Source organism: Crocuta crocuta, unplaced genomic scaffold (assembly GCF_008692635.1).
Source record: "Crocuta crocuta isolate KB4526 unplaced genomic scaffold, BGI_CrCroc_1.0 scaffold516, whole genome shotgun sequence".
NCBI lineage: Eukaryota > Metazoa > Chordata > Mammalia > Carnivora > Hyaenidae > Crocuta > Crocuta crocuta.
The window spans coordinates 687,697-714,365 of NW_027529538.1; the positions used below are offsets into that span (position 1 = coordinate 687,697).

The following is a 26,669-nucleotide window of genomic DNA, read 5'->3' on the forward strand; positions in this document are numbered from 1 at the left end:
TCCAGTTTAGGGGTATGTGGGAGGTGAAAAGAAAACCCAGGGAACTCATCATGCGGTTCTTCCTCTAGCAGGTCTACCTTCTACCCAGCTTTTGATTATTCTAGCGTTGTCTGTTGAATTTCAAAGGTACGTAGCTGTATTTAAAGGAAGGACTTGGGAAAAGTGAGTTCACACAATTTCGTTTTAGAACCAGACGTCACTGCATTATGTTTTATGCCAAGAAATTTTCATTTTTTTAATGTTTATTTTTGAGAGAGAGAGAGACAGAGTGTGAGCAGGGGAGGGACAGAGAGAGAGGGAGACAGAATCCAAAACAGGCTCCAGGCTCCGCACTGTCAGCACAGAGCCCTATGCAGGGCTCGAACTCACAAACCGTGAGACCAAGGCCTGAGCCAAAATCAAGAAGTCAGACACTAAACCGACTGAGCCACCTAGGCACCCCAGATGCCAAGAAATTTTAAAAACTAAAAAAAATAGAGATGAAAAAAATAGTTACAGCAAAGTAGACTAACTTTTGACATCGGTTTGTCATCCTCAGTGTTTTATGCCATGTTTGTTTATTTTTGCAGGAATTATGTTGGAATATGAGACGAGTGGAGAGCTGAAGACCAAATGCATAGATTTGCTCAACCTCAGTCCCAGGTAAATCAGCTACGTGTTGCAGCCAGATCTGTTATTGGCTAACGCTGACCCAGGGCGATGTGTGGAAGCGCCGCATGAACTCACCATACAGTGCTCAAAAAACGTTCTGCAGTGTATTATTTCCTGCTTGCTTCAGTGAGACCTGCTGGGGTGCCTGGCTGGGTGAGGATGAGATGGGAAAGGATCATCAGTCTGTCTTTTTTCCTTCCTCAATAGACCTGCTGTTGTTTTTAATCTTTTATTTGAGAGCAGTTTTAGAAAGTTGTGAAGACAGGAGCTCCCATAGCCCATCCCCCATCCCCATTCTTAACTTTGTAGGTCAGTGTGGTATGTTGGTCAGAATTAATGAACCTGAATTATCAGAATAATTGATAGATTATTACTAACTAAAGACCATATCTTCACAATTTTCCTTGTGGTTTGTTTGTTAGTTTGTTTTTTGTTTTGCTTTGTTTTCTTTTGTTTTTGTTTGTCTGTTTGTTTTGGGTTTTTTGCTTAATTAGCTTTTTCTCTTCCAAGACAACATTACATTTCGTTGTCAAGTCTCCTCAGGCTTCTTGCAGTGGTGACAGTTTCTTAGACTTCCCTTCCTTTTGATGACCGTTTAACATTTTTGAGGAATGGCAGTGATTGGAATTTTAAGAATAGTACTGGGCCTGTTATTTGCTGATAGACAAGAATTTCATGGGCCTGACTGTATTCTGCTCTCCTCATTAGTTATCACGGGGCAGAGTTAGGAGGACCCCATCTTTGTCTCTGAAGCTTGTTCTACGCCCAGAGGAAATCCTCTTGTGAGAGCATATTGCCCAGAATTCATTCCTGTTAAGAAATCCTATGCAAAACTAAAAACAAAACAAAACAAAAAATCTTATGCAAAACTCTACTTCATGAGACAGAATCAGATCAGTGATTATCCCGCAGGAGCCCATGTTAAGATAAGCTAAAGATATTTTTATTTTTTTAATGTTTTATTTATTTCTGAGAGAAAGAAAGAGATAGCATGAACAGGGAAGGGTCAAAGAGAGAGGGAGACACAGAATCTGAAACAGGCTCCAGGTTCTGAGCTGGCTGTCAGCACAGAGCCCGACGTGGGGCTCGAAGCCACTAACCGCGAGATCATGACCTGAGCCTAAGTCAGACACTTAACTGACTGAGCCACCAGGTGCCCCTCCCCCACTCTCAAAATGAATAAAATAAACTTTTTAAAAATGTAGATCCTTAGGATGCTGTAGTTGCCCTATGTAGTAAATAAATGTCTCAAAGTAAAAGAGAGAAAGGATGGATCTTATTTCTAGTTCTGCACAAGAACCTGAACGAATTCTGCATATAAAACATTTGCATGACATGGGACATATTCGAGTTACTGTACTGTAAAAGAGCAATTAGAATACCACAGGGTTGGGATGTACAGATTAAATACCTGGTTAATTTAGACCTTGCTGGGAAATCTGTTTTGATTTATGACATTTGTTGGAAACCTTTCCAAGAGGCATTATGATCTTTAATTCTTACAAAAGTGTAACTCCTTTGAAACAGACTGGAAATTTATCAAAGTCATCACTGTAAACGGTCTGATTCATTTCTGTTCCAAATATTCACTCCTATTCTAGTAGACTGTATTTCTTGAGAGCTGAGACTGTACCTTTTACACTCCCAGGGCCTAATCTTAGTAGGGACTCAGTAAATGTAGGTGGGATGAATAGTCTCCTAGCTCAGTGCCTTACACAAGACTGGGGCTCAGGAGATGTTTATTTATGAAAAGGAAGGGCATGCTTATCAGAGTTTGCATTTCTGGGCAGCAGATGCTGAGACAGAGGTAGGTGGGTGACATGTTATTGGGAAGTGACGTCTGTGACAGATGGGATGAAACGGGGTTCAGTGCGAGGAGCCACCAACCACGATGATGCAGAGGTAATAACCTTTTCTGCCAAGCCCACGAGGGACTCCAGAGTAAAGCTCACTGGTGAGAGTCCCTTGAGAGGTGGAAATGGCCAGGCTCCTGCACCACCCACCTGCTCAGCCCTGGGCTCAGGATCACTCGGGCTCTGATGCTGAGGCGGATCCTGAAGGGGCTGCTGCTGGAGACTGTCAGCTACCTAAACACCTGCCCCCCAGGGGGGCCCCTGAGTCCTTTCTTGAAGGGAGGGGATGGGGCAATGCATCTTTGACACACGTATGTGACATGTTTTGCAGAATGACCCTATTTTGGATGCTTTGTGGTTTATAGACGTTATTCTTTGTCTTGAACAATTATTATTCTGGACTGGCAAAGTTTATCAGAATCACTATAGGTTATTTGAATACTGAGGGAAACCTTGAATCTATATATTTCCGAGCAGTTCTTTTTTAAGAGAATGATGGTATAGCCCATAAGAATTATTAATGATAATCATCATCATTCTTTGAGTGTTCAGTTTAGGTACTTTCTCTTTCCCTAAAAAAATATTTAAGACTCAACCTTTCCAAATCTCAGTTTCTTTATCACCAAAGTAATTATGATAAAAGCATTATATTAGAGATTGTTACAAGATTGAACAAGAGAACATATGTAAGGCACAAAGTATAGTTGTACTGGGAACATTCTCTTAATGTTCATTAAAGAGACAAAGGAAACGGGAAATAAGTAAAGAGAAAGAGCTCAAGTTCAGAACAAGCATGTGCTTGGCCTTAGGTAAGCAAATCAATATCCTTGCTCCCTTTCCACAGGAGAAGTCATGATTAATGAAGAATCATTCTGAAGAACCCCAAGTCACTTTCATGCAGACTTGATTTCTTTATTGATCTGTATTTCCCTCCCCTCCCTCCCCTGAAATCTCTTAGTAAAGCTGATGGCGTCTTTACATTTTATAAATGTGCTTCATAAATGCAGTGTAATTCTTCACGCGTTGCATGTGTGTGCACATTTCGATGTAGAAAATAGTAACTTCTGTGTGTGTGAATTTCAGTAGTGACGTCAATGCCTTAGTAGAAGAGATACAGAAAGCAGAGCCTCTAATCACAGCTTCCCGATCGGACCAAGTAAAGCTTTTACTACAGAGATTACAAGAGAAGCTCAGACAGCACAGCAACCACAAATTCTACCTTTTTAAGGTAATGCATATTTTAAAAATACCAAATAGAAGAACGTCAAAGAATTAATTGATATCCTATCAATCTGAGATAACATACAGATTATACTTTCCTCTTTCCCTCGGCGCCTCATATATACTTGCTAAGACTAAATCTCAACAAATATGTGTTTACGGAATGAATGAAATTCAAACACTTATTTCTCGAGAAGTTAAATAAAGATTTGTAGTAAGTTTAGCTATTCTTTAGTGTTCAGTTTAAAGAGTGACCATTAAGGCAATTTCAAATTATTGAATAATTGAAGCTTTTTTCACTTGGAGTAATAGTAAGAGGTTGTGTGTCATGCAATATCAATATTTACTATTTTCTGCTTCCATGTGAACTAAACTATATTTCAGTAAATTATTTATTGAGATGGCTTATATAATAATCTTAATGCAATGTAAATATGCCTATTTTTCTCTGTAGTTTTTGATGATTAAATTAAAAGTATAACAAATGTGGTCAATCATTCAGAAGTAGCTTTTAGCTTTTCTTAATTATTGAACAATATTTAATAGTTTAATGTTGCTTCAAATTACACTGGTTTTCTTTTTATGATTTAAATGAATTCGCAAGAAATGTTATTATGATCAGCGCTCCTGGGTGGATCAGTCGGTGGAGCATGCGACTTTGGCTCAGGTCATGACCTTACGGTTCATGAGTTCAAGCCCTGCATCGGACTGTCTGCTCTCAGCTTGGAGCTTGGAGCCTGCTTCGGATTCTGTGTGTCCTCCTCTCTTTGCCCTTCCCCAGCTCATGCTCTGTCTCTCTGTCTCTCTCTCAAAAGTAAATAAACATTAAAAAATTAAAAAAGAAATGTCATTACTATCTGTATATTCGGCGTATTCTGTCTCATACAAAATATTCCATCTTTTGTAGTTATTCCTTCCATGTATTATTGAAAGAGGAGGAAATTATTCTTGTAATATTTCTTTTGCCAGCAGGTGGCATTATTTAACTCCAAATATCAGCTCTGTAACCAGCATGACCTTGTAATTTATCTTCCAATGGGAACATTTTTGATAGCAAAAACAGAAACTACTGATAATTATGCCCCCGCAGTAGATGTAACTGGGACTGTCCCAGCCTAGCCAATCACTGCATCTACAAACAGACTGTACAATTAATGTGTGTTCATTTGATAAATATTGAGCTATCCGCTCTGGGCTTGACAATGTAGGAATTGAAAGATTAATGAAATGAGAGCCACCCTGACTCTTAGAGGAGCTTCAGGATTCCAGAAGTAATAATGAATTGTAACATCTGCATTCGAAACATATTTAGTGTATTTTCTGTATATGCTATGCATGCATATGGACAAAACCATGTGCAGTATTTAAAAGATAATATTATAAATTAGTGCTATTTGGTATCTTATTTAATAGCAGTAATTTATCTTAAACAACATTTCATGGAAAACATAGACCCAATATTGTTTTTGTAATTGTGTTAACTACCAAATGTACTCTCCCTCTTAATGGTAGATGATACAAAGTACTTTTTTCTCATCTGTTCAGATAGCAAATATTGTCCACTTATTATGTATAATTAAGACAAACTTGAATATCTTCTTTGGTTTGAAGTTAAAATTAACGATTTAAACTTCTTTTTTATGAGTTTAAAACAAATGGTGTTTTCTTTCATTGAAGGTTCTCAGAGCACATATACTGCCACTGACCAATGTTGCGCTTAATAAATCGGGGTCTTGGTAAGTTGCTCTTATTTATTTATTTAAAACTTAAAATTTTAAATGAAAAACTTATTTATTAATTATTTATTTTCTTGTATCCAAAGTCTAAAGGATGTTTTTATTTATTTTTAACTTTTAGTTTTGAATTTTATCTGAATCCAAGTTAGTTAACATATAGTGTAATAATGATTTTAGGAGTAATATTTAGTGATTTATTACTTACATATAACACCCAGTGCTCATCCCAACAAGTGGCCTCCTTAATACCCCTCACCCACATAGCCCATCCCCCAACCCAACACCCCTCCGGCAACCTTCAGTTTCTTGTCTGTATTTCAGTGTCTCTTATGGTTTGCCTCCCTCTCTCTCTGTTTTTATCTTGTTTTCCCTTCCCTTTCCCTATGTTCATCTGTTTTGTTTCTTAAATTCCACATATGAGTGAAATCGTATGATATTTATCTTTCTCTGACTGACTTTTTTCACTTAGCATAATACACTCTAGTTCCATCCATGTTGTTGCAAATGGCAAGATTACATTCTTTTTATTTAATCTTTGAATAATATTCCAGTGTGTGTGTGTGTGTGTGTGTGTGTGTGTGTGTGTGTGTGTGTGTGTATACCACATCTTCTTTATCCATTCATGAGACGATGGACATTTGGGCACTTTCCAGAATTTGGCTATTGTCGATAGCGCTGCTATAAACATTGGGGTGCATGCGCCCCTTCGAATCAACATTTTTGTATCCTTTGGATGGATAGCTAAGCAGTGCAATCGCTGGGTCATAGGGTCATTCTATTTCTAATTTTTTTTAATGTTTTTTTTATTTATTTCTAGGAGAGAGAGAGAGACAGCGTGAGCAGGGGAGGGTCAGAGAGAGAGGGAGTCACAGACTGAAACAGGCTCCAGGCTCTGAGCTGGCAGTCAGCACAGAGCCCGACGCGGGGCTCGAACCCATGAACCGCGAGATCATGACCTAAGCGAAAGTCGGACGCTTAACCGACTAAGCCACCCAGGCACCCCTCTAATTTTTTGAAATGAAAAAATATTTAAAAATTTATTAAACTTTATTATTTATGGTGGTTTTAGGTTTACAACAAAATTGAGCAGAAGGTCCAGACATTTGCCATAGATGTCCGGCCCCCACACACCCTCAGCCTCGTTATTGTCATCTTCCCCCAAAGAGTTGTGCATTTCTTACAGTTGATGGACCTCTCAAACTTCATAGCTTATAATAGGGGTGACTCTTGCTTTCTTTCATTCTATGGGTTGACACATGTATAATGACAGATACCTACCATTAAGTCATCACACAGAGCAGTTTCTCTGCCCCGAGTATGAGTATTCTCTGCTTCACCTGTTTATTTCTGTACCTCCCTTCCTCCCTTCCTCCCCCTCCCTTCTTCCCTCCCTCCCTTCCTTCCTCCCTTCCTCCCCCTCCCTTCCTCCCTCCCTCCTCCNGAATATAATTTTTAAAAATAAAATTATATATATTTAAGGTGTACAACATGATTTTTTTTTAATAAAACATTTTTTAATGTTTTATTTATTTCTGAAAGAGAGAGAGACACAGCGTGAGCAGGGGAGGGTTACAGAGAGAGGGAAACACAGAATCTGAAGTAGGGTCCAGGCTTTGAGCTAGCTGTCAGCACAGAGCCCGATGCGGGGCTCGAACCCACAAACCACGAGATCATGACCTGAGCCGAAGTCAANTTCCCCCTCCCTTCTTCCCTCTCTTCCTCCCTTCCCTTCTTCCTCCCTTCCTCCATCCTTCCCTGTCTTTATTTTAGAGAGAGAGCAAGTGAGCAGGGGAGAGGGGCAGAAAGAAGGTGAGAGAATCCCAAGCAGGCTCCAAACTGCCAGGACAAAGCTGGATGCAGGGCTTGATCCCACGATCCTGGGATCATGACCTGAGCTGAAATCAAGAGGCAGATGCTCAACTGACTGAACAACCCAGGCGCCCTTCTATATTTCCATTTCTATTCTTTATTTCTAATTTTTAACAACCAAGGAATATAATTTTTAAAAATAAAATTATATATATTTAAGGTGTACAACATGATTTTTTTTTAATAAAACATTTTTTAATGTTTTATTTATTTCTGAAAGAGAGAGAGACAGCGTGAGCAGGGGAGGGTTACAGAGAGAGGGAAACACAGAATCTGAAGTAGGGTCCAGGCTTTGAGCTAGCTGTCAGCACAGAGCCCGATGCGGGGCTCGAACCCACAAACCACGAGATCATGACCTGAGCCGAAGTCAAACGCCCAACTGACTGAGCGACCCAGGCGCCCCTAAGGTGTACAGCATGATTTGACATGTTTGTCAAACAACCCTTTTGTTTAGTTGAGTTTCCATGATAGAATTTATTATTTATCTGTTTACTCTTTATCATTACCACTTGACATTCAGACTGGTTTTTTATTTTATTTATTAATTTATTTCTTTATTTAAAATTGTTTTGTTTTAATTTATTCATTTAAATTCAAGTTAGGTAACATACAGTGTAGTATTGGTTTCGGGGGTAGAACTCAGTGATTCATCACTTCTGTATAACACCTAGTGCTCATCACAACAGGTGCCCTCCCTAATGCCCATCACCCATTTAGCCCTTCCTTCACCCACTTCCCTCCATCAACTCTGTTTGTTCTTTGTATTTAAGAGTCTCTTATGGCTTGCCTCACTTAATTTTCCTTCTCTTCCCTTACATTCATCTGTTGTGTTTCTTAAATTCCATGTATGGGTGAAATCATCTATTTGTGTTTCTCTCACTGACTTTTTTTCACTTAGCATAACACATTCTAGGTCCATCCACATTGTTGCAAATGGCAACATTTCATTCTTTTTGATTGTAGACGGGCATTTTAATTTTGTGCACTTTGTGTGTGTGTGTTGGGGAAGCATCTTTCCTAATGGAATATTTAAGGAATAACTAAGATAGTATTTTATAACTTTAAAATATGAGAGGTCAAGGGTGCATGGGTGGCTCAGTCAGTTAAATGTGTACAGCTCTTGATTTAGGCTCAGGTCCTGATCTCAGGGTAGTGAGACTGAGCCTTTCACTGGGCTCCACACTGAAGATGGAGCCTGCTTCATTTTCTCTCTCTCTCCCTCTGTCCTTCTCTCCCACTTGCATGTGCTCTTTCTCTCTAAAATAAAAAATGCATATGAGAGGCCAATGTACAAGTTATTTTCATAGAAAAATAGTCAAATAAGAAGATTGTTAATTTTCAATAAATATTCATTGACACTTAGTAGTTTGCCAGCCATGTTCCAGGTCGTGGGGATGATGGCAGTGAACCGGATGGGCAGAGGAAAGACTAGCAAAGAGGTGACTGTGGCTGCTCAGGGTGTGCTTTGGGGTCAAGTTGAGGTCCCAGAGGCAGCTAGTGCTACTGGTCTTGTGGGCCATGAGCAGAAGTTTGAATTTTCCTCTAGATTGTTAGGAAGCCATCTGAGGGAAGTTAAAAAGAAAAAGCACCAACAACTCCTATTTCAGTGTGGAAAATAGATTTATAAGGAATAAGGATCATGTGTGAGCCAAGATCCATTAGAAGATGGTTTCATTGTTTAGGCAAGAGATGGAGGCAATGGACTCTGGTGAGACGTGGCCATACTGGGGATGTATTTTGAGATTGGGCTAACAGAATTTACTAACAGGTTGTGTGTGGTATGTGAGGGAAATAGAGGAATCAAAGATGGTTCTAAGATTTTATGGGCTGACCAGTGGGAAGAATGATACTGTTTACAGACGTTAGAATTTCAGAAACTGTTACTGATTAATATTATTATTTAATTAATAATTGCTTATAAGAATGATTATTGGCCGGAATGCTCTTAATTTTTTTTAGTGGCTCCTTTTTGGTTTAGGGATAAAATTGAAAAGTTTCTAATCAAAGGATGTAGATATTGTTCTCAATTTAATGGTTCTCCATACACAATTTCATTTTGTAAAAAGCAAGATAAATGGGGTTATAATCTTGCAGGTAAGAAATACGATGCTATTATTAACACACTGCTGTTGTCATTTTGTGATCTATTTGTCTTTCCCGTGTTAGCTTTATCACAGGGAGCTATGATCGGACCTGTAAACTCTGGGACACTGCGTCTGGAGAGGAGCTTCACACCCTGGAGGGCCACCGGAATGTGGTTTATGCCATAGCATTCAACAATCCATATGGGTAAGCAGACATTCACTCATTCACTTCGTCCTTATTAATCCATTAATTCTTTCATTCTTCTCTCCCTTCATTTATTCATCTCTCCCTCTGTTTATTGGGGGATGAAAGGAAAAAGAGAACTAAAACTTGCAAGTGGCCGACGTGTGCTTTGAAAGCTTTTTAAACACCCCGTTCAATGCTTAAAGGAGTCTGGGGATAGGTCTTATTGTTCACACAGAAAGTATATAAAGTTCAAGGATGCCTCTCAGGATCCCATGGTAGTAAAGAGAGGAGCTGGAGTCCCGAATTCAAGCAGGGCTGAGTCCCTTCCCCTGGGGGTTCTCTGACAGCCACTTCCTAGGATGTGTAGAGCGCCAGCTTCTGGAGAACATGACATACCCACAGAACATGGTTTACCTTGTTCGGAAGTTAATTTACAGTCTTAGCGGGAAACAGATGTACATAGTAACATGCTAGATAACAGTACAAAATATAATAGCATTTTAAAGCCAACCTCTAGCTGAGTCAACAGATTGACCAAGGTTCTATCTAGCTCTCGTCCTGAGTGACATACCACTCGTGCCCATGGCTCCCTGGATGTGTGCAGACACCAGGCCGCCCGCTGGTGAGCTCAGCTTTTCTTCCCACCGGTTAGGTTCTAAGTGTACCATGAGTTACTTGTGTCTGTCCATAAATCTGCTTATGTTGGTTGGGATTTCAACTTTAATTATGGAATTTAATTTTACATTGCTAAAACTAATGAAATGTGAGTGTGAAAATAAAGCTGTTATTTTTTCGTGAACACATAGGTAAGGTAAATCTTTGAAAAATTGCTAGTCAATGAAGCGGCAGGCGAGGTCAGTGTAAAAACGAGGAAATGCGTTGAAACATTTAGAACAACCTTTGTACGCAGATTGCCCTGCAAGTGCGTTTAAGTTCTCAGATTGGAAGTTGTAGAGGTTGGGTATGATTTCTGTAAGGCAGATGATGAGCTCCAGTTAGCCATAGAAAAGACCTTCGCCTGGCATATTTGAGTAAACATTTTTAATGTGTGTCTTTTTTCATGACTGTTCACTTTGACTTTTTCCATTCGCTAAGCAGTCCCCATAAATCTGGCCCTTTTGCTATAGTATTATGATGACTAGAACAAAACAGTAAATGGTTTAAAAGTTAGAAGAGAAAGGCCAGTGTGATTTCTCCTGGTGAAGGCTTGAGGGTGAGGCTGCAGCAGAAGCATGGGAGGCTGAGGATATAGGAGGGCGGGGACGGCCCCCTGGGGGTGGGCGCCCTGCAGCTGCATGGGTTAGGTGGGACTTTGCCCGGCTCCCCCAGTGCTCCCCGCTCTCGAGTGGCCGTTTCCGGTGAGAATCCGAAGTGGGTGAGGTCAGAGTGTTCTGTGTGGTTTGAACTCTGTTCTGGAGGACTGAGTTGTGACGAAGGCTTTGTGTACAAAGGAGAGGGACTCAGTGAAAGTGCTGTTTTGGGAGGGCAGCTCTGGCAGAGAGAAGGGGTCAGAGGGTTTGGGCGGGGATGAAACAGGAGGCAAGGAAATTAGCTAGGAGGCAGATAAAATGATACATTCACGGGGTGACGAAAACAGTGTAGGGTAGTGGCAGGGGAAATAAAGGGAGTTTGTACACAAAGCTGAGACACCTAAAGTAGACATTTTATACCATAAATATTAAAACCTTGGTATGTAGGTTGCTAATGTCATTATATCTTTTGAAGATGTAACAGTTTAAATCCTATCAATTGGGATGGCACAATCAAACCTAACTGGTACATTAAAACGATTAAGTATTCCAGATCCATTATCGAATACATAACTTTGATGTGTGCAGTTTTACATTGTAGAGAATGATAGCTTTTATAATACCTTATTGCACCAACCTGTGGGAGAGAATTGATATTATAAGTGATGATGTTTTACCTTGACTATAATTCCTACCTTAATTGCAATGTTATTTAAAGAACTTTCACTAGATTCTGCATGATATAATATCATATCCTATAATATCCTACTTAAAAGACATGATATTTTTGCATGTCTATCTGAGAACAAAGTTTTGGGGGCTAAAGAGGTGAGCAGCTCCTCATCTTTAGGCCTTTCTGTTGGATTCTAACCAAGACCCCCTGAGGAAACAATTGCTTGTCATAGTCTAATGATTTCTATATGGATTAAAGCAGCATTCCCCCCTGCACTTTGGGGCATTTGGGGTTTCAGCAGAGTGAGTTCAAGATTCAAGATAGCCACCAAAGAATGAAAGGGAGCGTGTGTGTGTGATGGGTGGTGGGGAGACGAACTTCAACCAGTTTAGTATTTACATGTTTTATATATTGGGTCAGGAGTAAGCTTTGATTCTATAAAGTAATTTCAAAAAACTATGATATCAGCATTATCTTTTTCAACGTTTATTTTTGAGAGAGAGAGAGAGAGAGAGGAGAGAGAGAGAGAGAGAGCCTGAGTGGTAGAGGGGCAGAGAGGGAGACACAGAGTCTGAAGCAGACTCCAGGCTCTGAGTTGTCTGCACAGAGCCTGATGCAGGGCTTGAACCCACGAACCCCTGAGCCAAAGTTGGACGCCTCACTGGCTGAGCCACCCAGACACCCTTGAAATCAGTATTGTCTTTTATAATGTAGTGGTGTCTGGGTATAGAGAGAAATACGTGATCAACCAGGAATTGAGAGACAATAGCAACTTGAGACAATATGTCTTAGGGGAAGGAGGGATGGAAAATGGAGGGAAGGGGCTGGTAAAGACATAGTGCCCTCTTTGCATCTGAGCAGAAGGTGACCGACACCAGCAGCCGATGAGAAATGCTCAGACCGGATGGGGGTGTTTCTCCAGAGCAGATTGTCCCTGGAGCATGGCGCATGGACAGAAAGGACCTCGCTCCCTTAGAATCAGAGACCACAGAAATACTATGTGGGGGGTCTGAGAGTAGAGGAGAGCTACAGGGCATTAGTGTTAGTTTGGATAAAATATAAATCCTACAGCTGTGCCCAGCACATATATTTGCTTTAAGATACGTATTTTGGGTTTTAAGATGCTTCACACCTTTGAACAATGAGCTTGCACTGTCATTGTTGACCCCATTGGGTGGAACATTTTGATGACTTGCTATAAAAGATAGAGGTCAATGGTAAAGGAGAAGATTTAGTTCCGTGATCAAAGGTTAAACAGGCCAACCTACTCGTATCTGTCAGGTGTCGATAGTCACCCTGCTCTACGGTCTACATGGAAAGTCTCTTGTTTGAAACGGAGTGAGGTCTTAACAGATTTCCTCTGTAAACCTTCTTCCTTGTTCAGAGGTCTTACAGTTGCAATATTAGCAGTATTACTTTCTTAAGGGGACACTAAATTCTCAAAAATGTATCCAGCCATATGGTTAATTGGATTTATAGTTTTTCATTTTTCTTCTTTTAAATTCAATGTTAGCCTTGTCAGTAGATCTACTAATAGAATTTTCCTGTGTTCTTGCAACTCACACATTTTTCATTTCCATTTGGTAGTAGTTTTCTACACTAAAATTTTCACCATATTCATTGTGCTTGTTTAAAAAGGTATTGTAATCCCAAACATAAATTTATACCTTTCGTGTAAAATATTTAAAATTAAATGCATAAACTGATACTGTTGAAAAATTAGACCTTAAAATTGTTATCCACCGAAACAAATAGAAGATTGTTTATTGTTTTAAAAATGAAGTAAATTTCTGAGTAGATATAGGCCTATGTATTAATATGTCTTGTGTTAATAATTCAGAGTATCATATTGTGTGTTTGGATTTGTTTTCAAAATCCACATTTTTTTTTTTAAATCTTAGTGACAAAATTGCTACTGGCTCTTTTGATAAGACCTGTAAACTATGGAGCGTAGAAACGGGGAAATGTTACCACACTTTTAGGGGGCATACAGCAGAAATAGTGAGTACATTTATTTTATTATATTTTTTATGTTGCTGTTTCCTCCTCCTCCTCCTCCTTCTTCTTTACTTTTCTTTCTCTCTGTTTTAATAGACTAATTTTTAGAGCAGTTTCAGATTCACAGCAAAACTGAGTGGAAGGTATAGAGATTTCGCATATATTCCCTCCTGGCCTCCCGAAACCAAGCATGTCCCTTTATGAACATCCCCCACCAAACTGGTACCTTTGTTACGACTGATGGACCTACATTGACACACCCTTGCTATTTCTTTTTAGGAGTCCATTATAAAAGTGGTGGTTCTACCTTTATGATTAATTTTATAATTCTATCCAGTGTTTTTAGTTTATATTTATTTTATATGGTGGCATTCATGTAATTTACAAGCTATTCGAGTTTTCATACCTTGCAGATGTTGTTCAGTAACCTGTATCCTGCATTGACCAATTAGATGTGTAATATGATAAACATTTAAGTCTAGTATCCAACCTGACGTTTTCTTTTTCATTGACTTGCTTTTGAAGGACTGACTTGATGGAGGTGGATAAAATTCTTGAAATAGCTTTTAAAGTATCTTTTTTTATATATCACAGACAATATTTAGGCTGATTGTTTCCTAGATATCATTAGAACTCAAATTTGCATAAAAAGTTTGATACTCTAAATAGCTTTCACTATTGGGAAGCCTTGCCCTTGGCCAATTCTGTGTTTCAGCTTGTAACAATTAGTGAGATAATTGGCACCCTATGGAACAAAAGAGAGCTTTTAAAAATAAACAAGCTGCTTATTTTAAGACTAACATTTATTTATATTTATCTTTCAAACTCATGGTGTATTCATCCAATAAGGGCTCATGCTCTGTTTAATACTTTGCTAGACACGGGGGATAACGCAGTGAAAAACTATAACCTGACTCATTAATTGCACTCTCTGTGCAACAAAGCACTGTCCTAAGCCCTTCACATATGTGAACTTAGTTGTACCTTGTAACAGCCCTAAGGGCTGGATATTTCCCCGTTTTACAGTTGAAGATGCTGAAGATGCTGAGGCATCAAGAGAGTAAGTAATGTGCCCAAAGTCACAAGAAAGACATAATCCTCATTCTCACACTCCCTTGGAATTTTGAAAAAGTTTTCTTTTTTTTTTTTTTTAAATACATGGTTACTAAGAAAACACTGATATTTTTCATAGTCAACATCATCAATCCCGGAGATGTTTACTAACTATTGACTGCGTGTCGAGCCCGGGTCTCTGTGTTTGGCATGCCAAATAGAATCACACATAGATATTGTCCTGCAGGGACTTTGTACATTAGCAGAGGGAGTAGAGGCATCAATAACTAAGTTCAAAGGCGCTTTGTGGCTGTGCTAGAAGTTGGTGGACAGTTTGGTGTGGTCACAGAGGGAAGTGCCCAGCAGGGGGGTGTTGAGGAAGGACATTGCACATGCACTGCAGGAAGAGGGAGTGACACGCCCAGAGGAGGTGTGCAACAGTGGTGGGTGCTTTCGAACTCAGGTGACACTGTGTGGCCAGAGCAGCGCTTCCCAACCTCACCCCAGGATGATATGCACAGAATATGCCAATGTGGCCATGAGGCACTCAGAGGGGAGCTCCTTCTGCTCGGGGGCAGGGGTGCTGGCTGAGGGTCCCTTGCGCTGACCAACTGCCTGGGTTAAGGGCACAGGGGTTAAGGGTGTGTCTTGGCACACGTGCAACGCACTCAAAGCCACATCACGTGGTGAGTGTGATTGACATGGCCCCTATTATTGACCCCTATGCTGTGCTAAGAAATTAAGGCTTCACCCTGTGGACGATGCTGTAGTGTTGGGACTCTTCCTCTGGGAACAGCGTGGTCACTTTTACTCTTCGGTAAGATCATTCCTTTGGCAGTGTGCAGTGCGATCATAAGTAGGAGCCAGTCAGCATCTTGTTTCCAGGCAGCAATGATGGAGGCCTGTCATGAGGCAGGTGAGGAAGATGGGAGACAGGTTGAGGCAGAGGAGTAGGACTGGTTCACCAAGCAGATGCGAGACAGGAAGGAAACAAGGGGCCCTAGAGAGATTCCCTGATTTCAGACAATGGCCATTCACCGGTTCTACATATAAACGGAAAAGCAGCTCTGTGTTCCTATGACTCCTGTGTCTTTGATTGATCAAATCTGCCTGTGTGATGACTGAACGGAGTGGCGAAGTCTGGGCAGGAGACATGGCTATGTGTGGGAGTCACTGGTATCAGGGGGGCAGTGGGGACCGCTGAGCAATTGAAATTTCTGAAAGGTGAGTATGGGGAGAAGTGGGGTGGCATCTTGAGCAGCTGGAGATGAGAAGAATCCTCCAAGAGATACAGAAAACAGACAGGAAGCAAGAGAAGGAAAGCAGAGCAGAGTCCTAGCCCTCAAGAAGGAAGAAAATGTGGAGAACAAAGGAGTCAGCCCTGCAGACGGCATGGAGGTTAAGTGGGACGACCCACAGGGCCATTGGATTGGCCCTTTAACCAGAGTGGCTCCAGCAGAGGTGAAGAGTGGGGGGCGGGCAATCAGGAATTTAGTGGTGAGAGGAAGACAGGCAGTTAAAAAGGGGGCACACAGAGTCAAGGGAGGGTTTGTTTTTTATGTGGGAAAAGCTGGGGCGTTTCGAGGCCACTAGGAGAGACCTAGTCCAGAGGGAGGGAAAACTCAATGGGCCTGCCTTTCCTAGGAGTGCAGGCAAGGGTGTGTCTCAGCAGGGCGAAGGGACCCCTCTGCACCTGAGGCTCATGGAAAGGAAGAGAGGCCCCAGGTGAGGGAGTCCCCTTCCCCCCCCCCACCCGTAGATGGGCTTTTTCAGGGAAATGGTAGGAGGCCAGGTTATCTGTGGAGGAGGGGTGAGAACAGACCCGGGACAAGAGTGGGGAAAGGGAGAGGGTGCTGAGGCAGAAGCAGGGTCACGTCAGGGATGGCTCCGAGCACACAGCTGAGGACAGAAGGCACAGGAGAGCAATGCCAGTGATCCGCTGTGCAGTTTTCCGAAGCTGAGGGAGGACGGAGGGCGGGTGAGTGAAGGAGACGGCAGCCCGCTACGGTTGTTAGGAGTCTTGCGGTCGGTGCTGTGGAAAGACACGGGGTGAAGGTATCAAGGATCCCGGCAGGAGTGATGCTCCCAGGGTGTCAGCTGGGGGGGGGGGGGATAAGGGAAGAGGCAAAGGCAAGGGTCTGAATGAGAAGGAAGGCATCCTGGGGATGGCCTGATAAGGAAGAGAGTGGACGTACTGGGAAATCACAACTCGAAATTGATGTACTGGTAGTGAATTTTCCAGAGGAAGTGATGTCAAAGTCCAGGGTGTGGCCATGGAGCGATTATGACAGGGAGTGCAGGGTCGCGGGTCTGGGGTGCTGGATTGGTGGCTCACAGGAAGGCCGCCTAAGATTTAGAATTGAGACTATAATCCAGTAGCCAAAGTCCTTGGTGAGCGAGGGTNAAATCTCTGGGAAATCTACTGGGAAATCACAACTCGAAATTGATGTACTGGTAGTGAATTTTCCAGAGGAAGTGATGTCAAAGTCCAGGGTGTGGCCATGGAGCGATTATGACAGGGAGTGCAGGGTCGCGGGTCTGGGGTGCTGGATTGGTGGCTCACAGGAAGGCCGCCTAAGATTTAGAATTGAGACTATAATCCAGTAGCCAAAGTCCTTGGTGAGCGAGGGTGAAGATTGAAAGGACTATGAAGTTAACAACAAGGAAGACGGAAGCCAGAGAGCAGGAATCTCAAAGGAGATGGTTTGGCTTTTGTTCTTGCTCGTCGTCTGTGGTCTGGAAGTGGTGAGGGTCCCCAGTGCCCCTGCAAGCCCGAGCTGGGTGACGTGGGAGGGCGAGCAGCTTCTTCGCAAGAGGAGAGCGCTTCAGGATTGAACCTGCAGAAGGCAGGCAACGCAGATCCGATATGGCACCGCGTGATTTACAAAGAATTAGGCTGACTCCAAGGTGGTTGCATCTTGAAGCTTTTCTGTACACAATTAACAGTTTAAAACTCTTACCTTTCTAAAATCTCTTCCATTTCCTATAATTCAGGTGTGTTTGTCATTCAACCCTCAAAGCACACTGGTGGCCACTGGAAGCATGGACACAACGGCCAAACTGTGGGACATTCAGAACGGAGAGGAAGTGTTCACTTTGACAGTACGTTCCTCATGCCGGCAGCTGCGGGAGCTGTGTATTCCCGTTAGCCATCCTTTAGCATCAGCCTCCCATTTGAATTGGCTTCTGTTGATGTTTTTATTGCATTATTCTGTTGATGTTTATTATTACTGGTTTTCAGACTGTAAGGCAAAGAGTGTCCCAGTGGTTTGCTGGCTGTTCCAAAAGACTGATGGGAGAGAGAGCTGGGGAAGCCACACAGGCTCTTTATTTTGACCGGCTTCAGTCTGTAAACCAAACCAACCGTAGCTTCAAACCCAGCACCATGTATCTGGCTTACAGCAAAGTAGGTGGAGGCTGGTACTTGCTGGAAGAGGCGGAACTGGAGAACTTGCCAGAAGTTGATTGCTCACTCTGTCCTCCACAACCCCCCAGTCTTAGAAGCCTCCTGTTTACAAAATCTGAAATGACAAGGGGCAAGTGGAAGGAGGAGAAGGCTGAAGGGCACCGCCCATAGCACAAGGGCACCCAACCCCACAGGGGCCTCTGTGGCCACTGACCCCCGCCACTAGGCGTCCAGCACTTTCCTGTGACCTGCTTGCTCCCTGTGCTTCTCCCCAGCCTAGCGCACACTACCGTACAAAGTAGGGCGATTCTCTGTGCCGATCAGTGGGAACAGCTGGATGGGAAACCCAATTCTTATCCCTTCAAATTATAAAAGGACGTTAAAAACAGGACCCTTTGCTAGGAGAGCTTTTTCCAAGAAAGTTACAAAATGGCCTGGAGAGAGAAGCAGCACTCTTCTCTCTAGCGCCAAGGGATTTTCTTAAAGTGCCAGCACTGATTAGTGTAAGCATTCTTCTTTTGGTCTTCGGGTCTCCGTTCTCATCATGTCTGTGGGTCACTGCCTCGGCATTACCTCCTCTTTCAGGTACAGTCCTGACAGTCCTCGAAAGGAAGCAGCCGCACCTACACACCTGCACCCGTCTGCCTCCAGAGAACACATTTGTTCTGTGTGCTCGGGATTTTAGCGTTCAACTACGTTTAAGTTTTGGCATTTGGGATCAGCCAGAAATTTGATTTGTAAATGAACCTTTCTGCTATTTAAAAAGTAATATATGTTAATTTGCTATAATAATTAGAGAAACAAGGGATATACGGCAAAGCAGAATCTGCTGCAGAGAGGGGCTTCTCCCCACTGACTCGGAATGTTTGATGCATCAACCGTAGACAGTGACCAAGTGAAATCAGGCCAAAGGCCGGATATTTATTAACCTATTTCATGTGCAATCATAATAAGAATATCCTTTAAAAATTTTTAAGGTCTATTTTTGAGAGAGTGAGAGAGAGCGCATACAGGGGAGAGGCAGAGAGAGGGAGACACAGAATTCAAAGCAGGTTCCAGGTTCCAAGCTGTCAGCACAGAGCCCGATGCGGGGCTCAAACTCTTGAACTGCAAGATCATGACCTGAGCCAAAGTTGGACGTTTAACCGACTGAGCCACCCAGGCTCTCCAAGAATATCCTGTTGTTGTTTTTTTTTCAATTATTGACTTTATTTCACAAACTTGCCTATTACCTATTGCTAACCCATAAAGCATACAGCCCTTTTATTTTTTATAATTATTTTAGGTTTATTTTTGGAGAGAGAGAGAACACGCAAGAAAGCTTGAAAGAGAGGTAGAGAGACAATCCCAAGCAGACTCCATGCTGTCAGCACAGAGCCCAAAGTGGGGCTCAATTTCACAAACCATGAGATTATGACCCAAGCCGAGATCTAGAGTCAGACCCATAACTAACTGAGCCACGCAAGCGCCCTGCATCTCAGCCCTTTTAAAAGTGTTTCTAAGACAATGTGAAAAAAGACCTCTGATTTCCCAAATCATGCTCCTGCCCTGTCAAAACAAAAACAAAAATTAAAAAAAAAAAAAGAAATAGCTGTACTATGTTAAATTGACTTGATTTAAGTGTATAAGTCAACTTTTAGTAAAATTTAGTTAAGCGCGACTTTCCCCAAGCTCAAGTTTTCAAACAGTTCCCCAGAAAGAAACCTGTGCCCATTTGCAATCTCTCCCTGTTCCTACCCCTCAGCCAACTGCTAATCTCTTTTCTACCTATAGAGTTTTGCCTTTTCTAGCATTTTCTTATCAACTAGCAGACTGTGCATTTGTAGGGAGTGTTTTTCCATAGGTATGCATGACGATGTCCATTCTCTCTCTAGGGACATTTGGCTGAAATCATCTCTTTGTCCTTTAACACCTCGGGAAACAGAATCATCACAGGGTCTTTTGATCACACAGTTGCAGTGTGGGAAGCTGAAACTGGAAGGTATCCTGTCTTTTGAGAATTTTAAAATCTGAATCAGAGGACTAAGAAGACAATCTTTGCTGTTCATTAGTTTACTCTTACATTTATTAAGTCTGCTTTGGATTCTATAGGAATAGGACACACCGAAAATAAATTAATTCATTATTTACTGGTATTTCTGATCCATACAAACTGTGTGCTTTCTTAGAATTCTGGGGAAATAATGCCACACAGCAACATAAAAGGAGAATGTTAACAGTAGCCTGAGTGTATGGCTATTACTTATTCTGTATACTATGTAATCCAATTTCAATGGCTTGTCATTACGATAGGCATGGATATCAGGAGTAAATAAAATCATGGCTAATTTCCCAAATTTAATTTAGTCCAAGAACTTTAATTTCCTTCCTAATTATTTTTGGTTCTAGTTGCTAAGACGTTAACTAAATTAGACTATTTGTGTTGTAAGGCTCTTTCTTGGACTTGTCTGCATCTTGATAAGGGGGGGAAATTATCAGGGGTAGCAATCAAGATGGATGCAACAAGAAAAGAGAGAGAAGGAAGGGCCCTCCAGACATTTGATGGGAGTTTCTGAACCACCCAGGTCCGCTCATCCGGTATAAGAGTACTTCCAGAATCTCAGACGACCTTTGTTATTTTTCACCCATGGCTTTCTGAAGTCTTGTCTTAAGTAATGTTGTGACCTTTGAGTGCTTAAAATTTCAGTATATTTTTTGCTGAAATGGGATTAGCAGCCTAGTTGACTCTTTTTGTAAAGAGTAAAGTAAAGCCATCGCTGTTTTGTCATCACAGATGTTATTTTGTAAAAACCAAAGTTTTGATTCTGACACCCAGGGGCTAGACATCATTATTCGTGCACATATCCTGGCATGAAGCATCTTTCAGCAGTGTGCATCCTTTCCATTCTGCAGGAAGGTGTATACCCTAATTGGACACTATGCTGAGATCAGCAGCGCTTTATTCAGCTGGGATTGCTCCCTCATATTAACCGGCTCTATGGACAAAACCTGCATGGTGAGCTCAAGAAACACCTTTGCTTTACAGTCCTTCTGTGCATGTTTTTTACTGTATCAGACACTGACTGCGACCTTAACAAATGTCAAAGTTACTGTAAAATGAAGATATTCATTTATAAATGGTGATTGGTATTTTTATTTTTATTTTTTATTTTTTTATTTTAAATGTTTTATTTATTTCTAGGAGAGAGAGAGAGACAGCGTGAGCAGGGGAGGGTCAGAGAGAGAGGGAGTCACAGACTGAAACAGGCTCCAGGCTCTGAGCTGGCAGTCAGCACAGAGCCCGACGCGGGGCTCGAACCCACGAACCGCGAGATCATGACCTAAGCGAAAGTCGGACGCTTAACCGACTAAGCCACCCAGGCGCCCCGGTGATTGGTATTTTTAAATGTTAAGTTTCTGATCTCCCGAGTTTAGAGAAATTATGGATGTAGTAAAACAATGTTAATTGAATCATATCAGACAGTGTTAATCATTATAAGATCTTATTTAAAAAAATAAAAGGCATGTTATTTTTCTTTCATCTCTTTGTTCATCAGTTAAACTTGGTTATAGGCAATCTCATCGAGGCTCAACACAGTGTCTGACTGTTTTTAACTTCCGTTTGCTAAGAGCTTATGCTCTGGAATTATTATTTGATTACACATCCAACGTATTATAATCTTAGTGTACTTTTCATTTTCTAACATTACAGTTTTAGAAGAAGCTACTAATCATTTGATGACCTTCTTATGAGAAGAGGGCACTTCCACTCCAATCAGTGAAGCAGGCACTTTGAGATATAACCTAGTATAGTGGCAGATTTGCATTTCCCATTCTAAATGTCTGTCTCTGATTGCCTCTTTGTCCAAAGTGTGTCTTGTTAGATAGTTGGCTGCGGTCTCTTGGTCACGAATCCAGGTAAAATTAGCAGAAAACGTGAAAATGTTACACATGATCTTGGTCCAGTTATTTAGCCAGCCGTAAGCATCTCATAAGGTCTAGTACTTGCTAGTTTTGCACTTCAAGACAGGAAGTCATCATAGTCGTCTTTTTTTTTTTTTTAATTGTAGCTGTGGGACGCTGCAAATGGAAAATGTGTGGCAACATTAACAGGCCATGATGATGAAATACTAGACAGCTGTTTTGATTACACTGGAAAACTTATTGCAACTGCTTCAGCTGATGGTGGGTCAGCGGTTCATACTTTTAGTTTATGGGGGGATTTATGCTTTGTTTGACAAACAGGTATAATTTTGTACTATAGGTCATCTACCTGATGACCAGCTATGATAGAAATCACGTCTGCCTTATCTCTGTGATGTTGGTCACTACACTATGTCTGTATCACAGTTTTGGTAACCACGTCATAGTGTCTGCGTCACCTCCTTGAAAACCGCATCTGACGTTATACTAGGTCTTCACATCTCCTTGATAACTATATATAACGGAATATTCTGGATCATCTCCATAGTCATGCATTATGCTATACTGTGTTGACCTCATCAACTTGACCACCATCCAGGGAACTATAATAAGTCTGTATTGTCTCCTTTATCCACATGTGCTGCCCCACTGTGTATAGCATGTCGTTGTGATGAACACATGATACTATGCTATATATACATCATCTGCTCGCTTACCATGTATGATTCTACACTATATCTGCATCATCTTACTGATAACCATAGGCTGGTGGTACCCTAGGTGTGCCTCAATTCATTGTGGACCACATGTGAGGCTACAATATAGCTATGTCACTTTCCTCTTGACCATGTTTACTATTATGTCTATCTTATCCCTCCAGGACACAAGTTCTATGGTATATCTACTCCAGCTCTGGGTTACCAAGTAGGATGCTACATTGTGTATCATCATCTCCTCCTGATGACCATGCATGATAACACACTAGACTCACATTTTCTTAAAGATCATGTATGATATTACGCTCTACCTACATCATCTCCTTGATGGCTGCACATGAGGTTTACTATAGCAGCATCATCTCCTTGATAACCATGTATGATTACCATGAACTCACCTCGCTGACAAACATACATGATGTTAAATATGTCTTTGATATCTCATTGAAGGCCACATATAATGCCATGTGATGTCTGTACCATCTCACTGACAACCATCTGGATTACTGCATTATGTATATACTATGCCTTGGGTGGTAATTTTTTATACTAAACAACGGGTCATCCTCATAACTATGTATTCCTGACAAGATGTAAGAGACTACACACCTTCTGCATCACTTGCTGGCAACCCTGTCATGATGTCTACATGACATCCTTGACAGCCTCATGTGATGATACCTCCGCATCATCATCTCGGCAAGCATGTGTGACGCTGTGCTAAGTCGATGTCATCTCATGACATCACACAACCAAGTGTGACGCTCTTCTATGAGCCATCACTTTGACAGTGAAGTATGATGCTACACCGTGTGTCATCTTCCTGAAGACTGCAGGTAATGCTACACCACGCCTGTGTTGTCCAGCTGATGACCATGTATGCAACCGCACCGAGTCTACATCATTCCTTTAATAACCACATATGATGTGACATTGTGTCTGCACCATATACCTGAGGATTATGTTTTAAGTTACACTGTGACTTTGTTATCATTTAAAAACCACACTGGATAATGCACTCTAACTGCATCATCTCCTTGACAAGCTTGTGTGGTGCTATACAAAGTCTACTTAATCTCCTTGGCCACTATATGCAATGCTATCCCATGAGACACATTACCTTAGTAGCCAAGTATGATGCTGAACTATCATCTCCCTGCAGACCAAATATAATGGTATACTATGTCTATATCATCTGCCTGATGACCATGAATGGAGCTATATAAGTCTACATTATCCCTCTAATGACCATGTATAATGCTATATTATGTCCGTATCATATACATGGTTGCTATGTTTTGATTTACAGTCCTTGTCATTCTCTTTAAAATCGTGTATGATACTACACTGTATCTTTATCTAATCACTTATGACCATGTCTGATACTCTACTTCACCATTTCCTAGAAATTTCTGTGTGATGCTGTAATATTTCAACCTCATCACCTTGGCAAACACATCTTCAAGGTCTGCTCTGTCTCCTTCACCTCACTTACAAAATGACATGATTCTACATTATGTCTGGATTGTGTTTTCAAAATCTTTTTATCACGTTATACCTTTTGTGTCATCTCCTTGAGTGCTATGTGTCATCTCAGTGTAGGCTTGTATGATGTTACACTGTCTGTGTCAACAATTAATAATGTTATGTGATGCCAAAGTGTTCACTGACCTCCATTAATGATGCCATACTCTGATTGCATCATCCCCCAACAACCATATATGCTGTTACCCTGTGTATCATATCCTTATAACTACATGATCCCCCTGAACATCAGGTAAGATGCTGTGCTCTTTCTGTGTTATCTCCTTAAAAACATGTATGATGTTATACTATGTCTGTATCATGTTCTCCACAGCAACATATAAAGCTATATTATGCCTACATCATTTTCTTGATAATCATGTATAATCTCTATACTATGAGAGATTCCTTGATGACCATGTACAATGCTACATAATATATGCATCATATCCTGGAAAACCAGGCTACATTATGTGAAACCCCCTGTATAAGTATGTGTGATGCTCTATTATTCCTATATCATCCCTTTAACAACCTTGTAACATGCTATAGCATGTGACTAAGCTATTTCTGTATCATGTTCATGATAATCATGTATGACGCCATACTATGTCCGTGTCATTTGGAAACCAGTATGGTGATACAGTATTTCTGTGTTATTTTCCTGACTATTATTTATGATGTTGGAATATATGTGTCTCATGTCCCTGAGAAGCACCTGTGACATTACAATATGTCTGTGGCAAGTCTGTTATATCCACGTATGGCACAAATTGTGTCTGTATCATCACTCTGATGACCACATATGACACTACACTCTCTAATAATGTATGACGCCACACTATATTTGCATCATTTCCCTGACAACCAAGGTGGCGACCATGTATGAAACACTACTGTGTCTCATCATGTCTTTGACAATGAATGAAGCTATACACTCTGTTTGCAGACTTTTTGACTAATTATGCATGATGCTCTATTATAAGTAATCTGACAATCACGTACAATGCTGTGAGACACCTGTGTCATCTTGTCAACCATGCATGATGCTGCACTGTGTCTGTGCAAGCACACATGATGGTATCCTGTACCTGCATTATCTCTTTGGCATCTATATATTAGTTTCCAGGGCTGCCGTAACAGAGTACAACAGCCTGAGTGGCTTAAAAGACAGAAATTTCTTTTCTCACAATTCTGGAAGCTACAGGTTCGAGATCAAGGTGCTGGCAGCATTGGTTTCTCCTGAGGCCTGCAGAAGGCAGTGTTTTCCCTGTGTCTTCATATGGCCTTCCCTCTGCACATGTCTGTGTCCTAGTCTCTTTATCTTACAAGGGCACCAGCTGTATTGGGTTAGGGCCCACTCTAAGGACCTCATGTTAACCTCATTTCTCCTTTAAAGACCCAATTCTGGGGTGCCTGGGTGGCTCAACTGGTTAAGCATCCGACTTTGGCTCCGGTCATGGTCTCACTGTTTGTGGGTTTGAGCCCCGCATTGGGCTCTGTGCTGACAGTTCAGAGCCTGGAACCTGCTTCGGATTCTTTGTGTCCTTCTCTCTCTATCCCTCCCCTGCTCACACTCTGTCTGTCTCAAAAATAAACATTTAAAAAAAATTTTTTTTAATTAAAAGATCCGATCTCCAAGTAAGCCAACTTCTGGACACAGTGGGTTAGGAATTCAACATTCAAGTTTTGTGGGGAACACAGTTTGGCCCAATAACACCATGTACGACACACGGCATGTTTGTGTCTTCTGCTTGAAGACTTCTCTCCTTGCAAATCCCCCAGTATGATGTGTCTGTATCATGTCTTTGATAATCATGCTGCTCTATGTCTGTATCATCTTGTAACCTACTGCATATGATGTCACATTGTGACATCGCCACCTCCTGAAAGCCATGGACGATGCTATACTATGGGTAAACTCCCTGAAGACAATGAATGATGCTTCATGACACCTGCATCATATCCTTGACAAAAACATATGATGCCACACTGTGTATCCTGTCTTAAGTATGTGTCATGGTATGCAATTACTACTGAATGTGTCAATAAATACATAATGCTATGCCATTATTCAGGTCTTTGACAACCTGTCAGGGATATATGCTGTATATCCTATATTCTGTTTATACCATCTCCTTGATAACCATGGGGAGCACTACACTATTTTGCATCATCTCTTAGTGTGATGATACTGGTGACCACCATATATGATGCTGCAATATATCTGTACCCTCTGTTGACCCCCTATGTTGCTACACTGTGTATGTGCCATCTTCCTGTATTCCACAGATGACTCTACCTAGTGTCCCCATTATCTGTTTGGTGGCAGGTGTGATGCTACACTATGTGTTTTCATCTCCTTGACAACCATACATTGTGCTATACTATGTCAGCGTCATATCTGTGATGGCCACATACAACATATATCTGTGTCATGCTCCTACGAATGCGTATCATGCGGTACTATGATTGTGTCATCACCATGTCAACACACAGAAGCCTCCACTGTGTCAAGTCATCCCTTTGATAATCACACATGATG

The 26,669-nt window shown here is 41.4% G+C and overlaps 1 protein-coding gene across 3 annotated transcripts in view; it reads left to right on the forward strand.

Annotated features, from left to right (window-relative positions):
• Positions 1–572: 572 nt before the first annotated feature.
• Positions 573–26,669, forward strand: part of DAW1 (dynein assembly factor with WD repeats 1) — a 32,391-nt gene continuing 6,294 nt past the window's right edge. Inside the window, exons 1-10 of one of the 3 annotated variants that reach the window (XR_013334457.1) lie at positions 573–642; positions 3,588–3,732; positions 5,403–5,461; positions 9,497–9,619; positions 13,426–13,525; positions 17,570–17,677; positions 19,856–19,962; positions 20,874–20,976; positions 22,031–22,145; positions 22,765–23,436. Coding sequence is in view for 2 of the 3 variants with exons in the window: in XM_077761334.1 (XP_077617460.1) it covers positions 575–642; positions 3,588–3,732; positions 5,403–5,461; positions 9,497–9,619; positions 13,426–13,525; positions 17,570–17,677; positions 19,856–19,962; positions 20,874–20,976; positions 22,031–22,145 (928 nt within the window). In the remaining variant the exon portion in view is untranslated. The remainder of the gene's footprint in view (positions 643–3,587; positions 3,733–5,402; positions 5,462–9,496; positions 9,620–13,425; positions 13,526–17,569; positions 17,678–19,855; positions 19,963–20,873; positions 20,977–22,030; positions 22,146–22,764; positions 23,437–26,669) is intronic. The other 2 variants (XM_077761334.1, XM_077761335.1) reach the window with 2 other exon arrangements.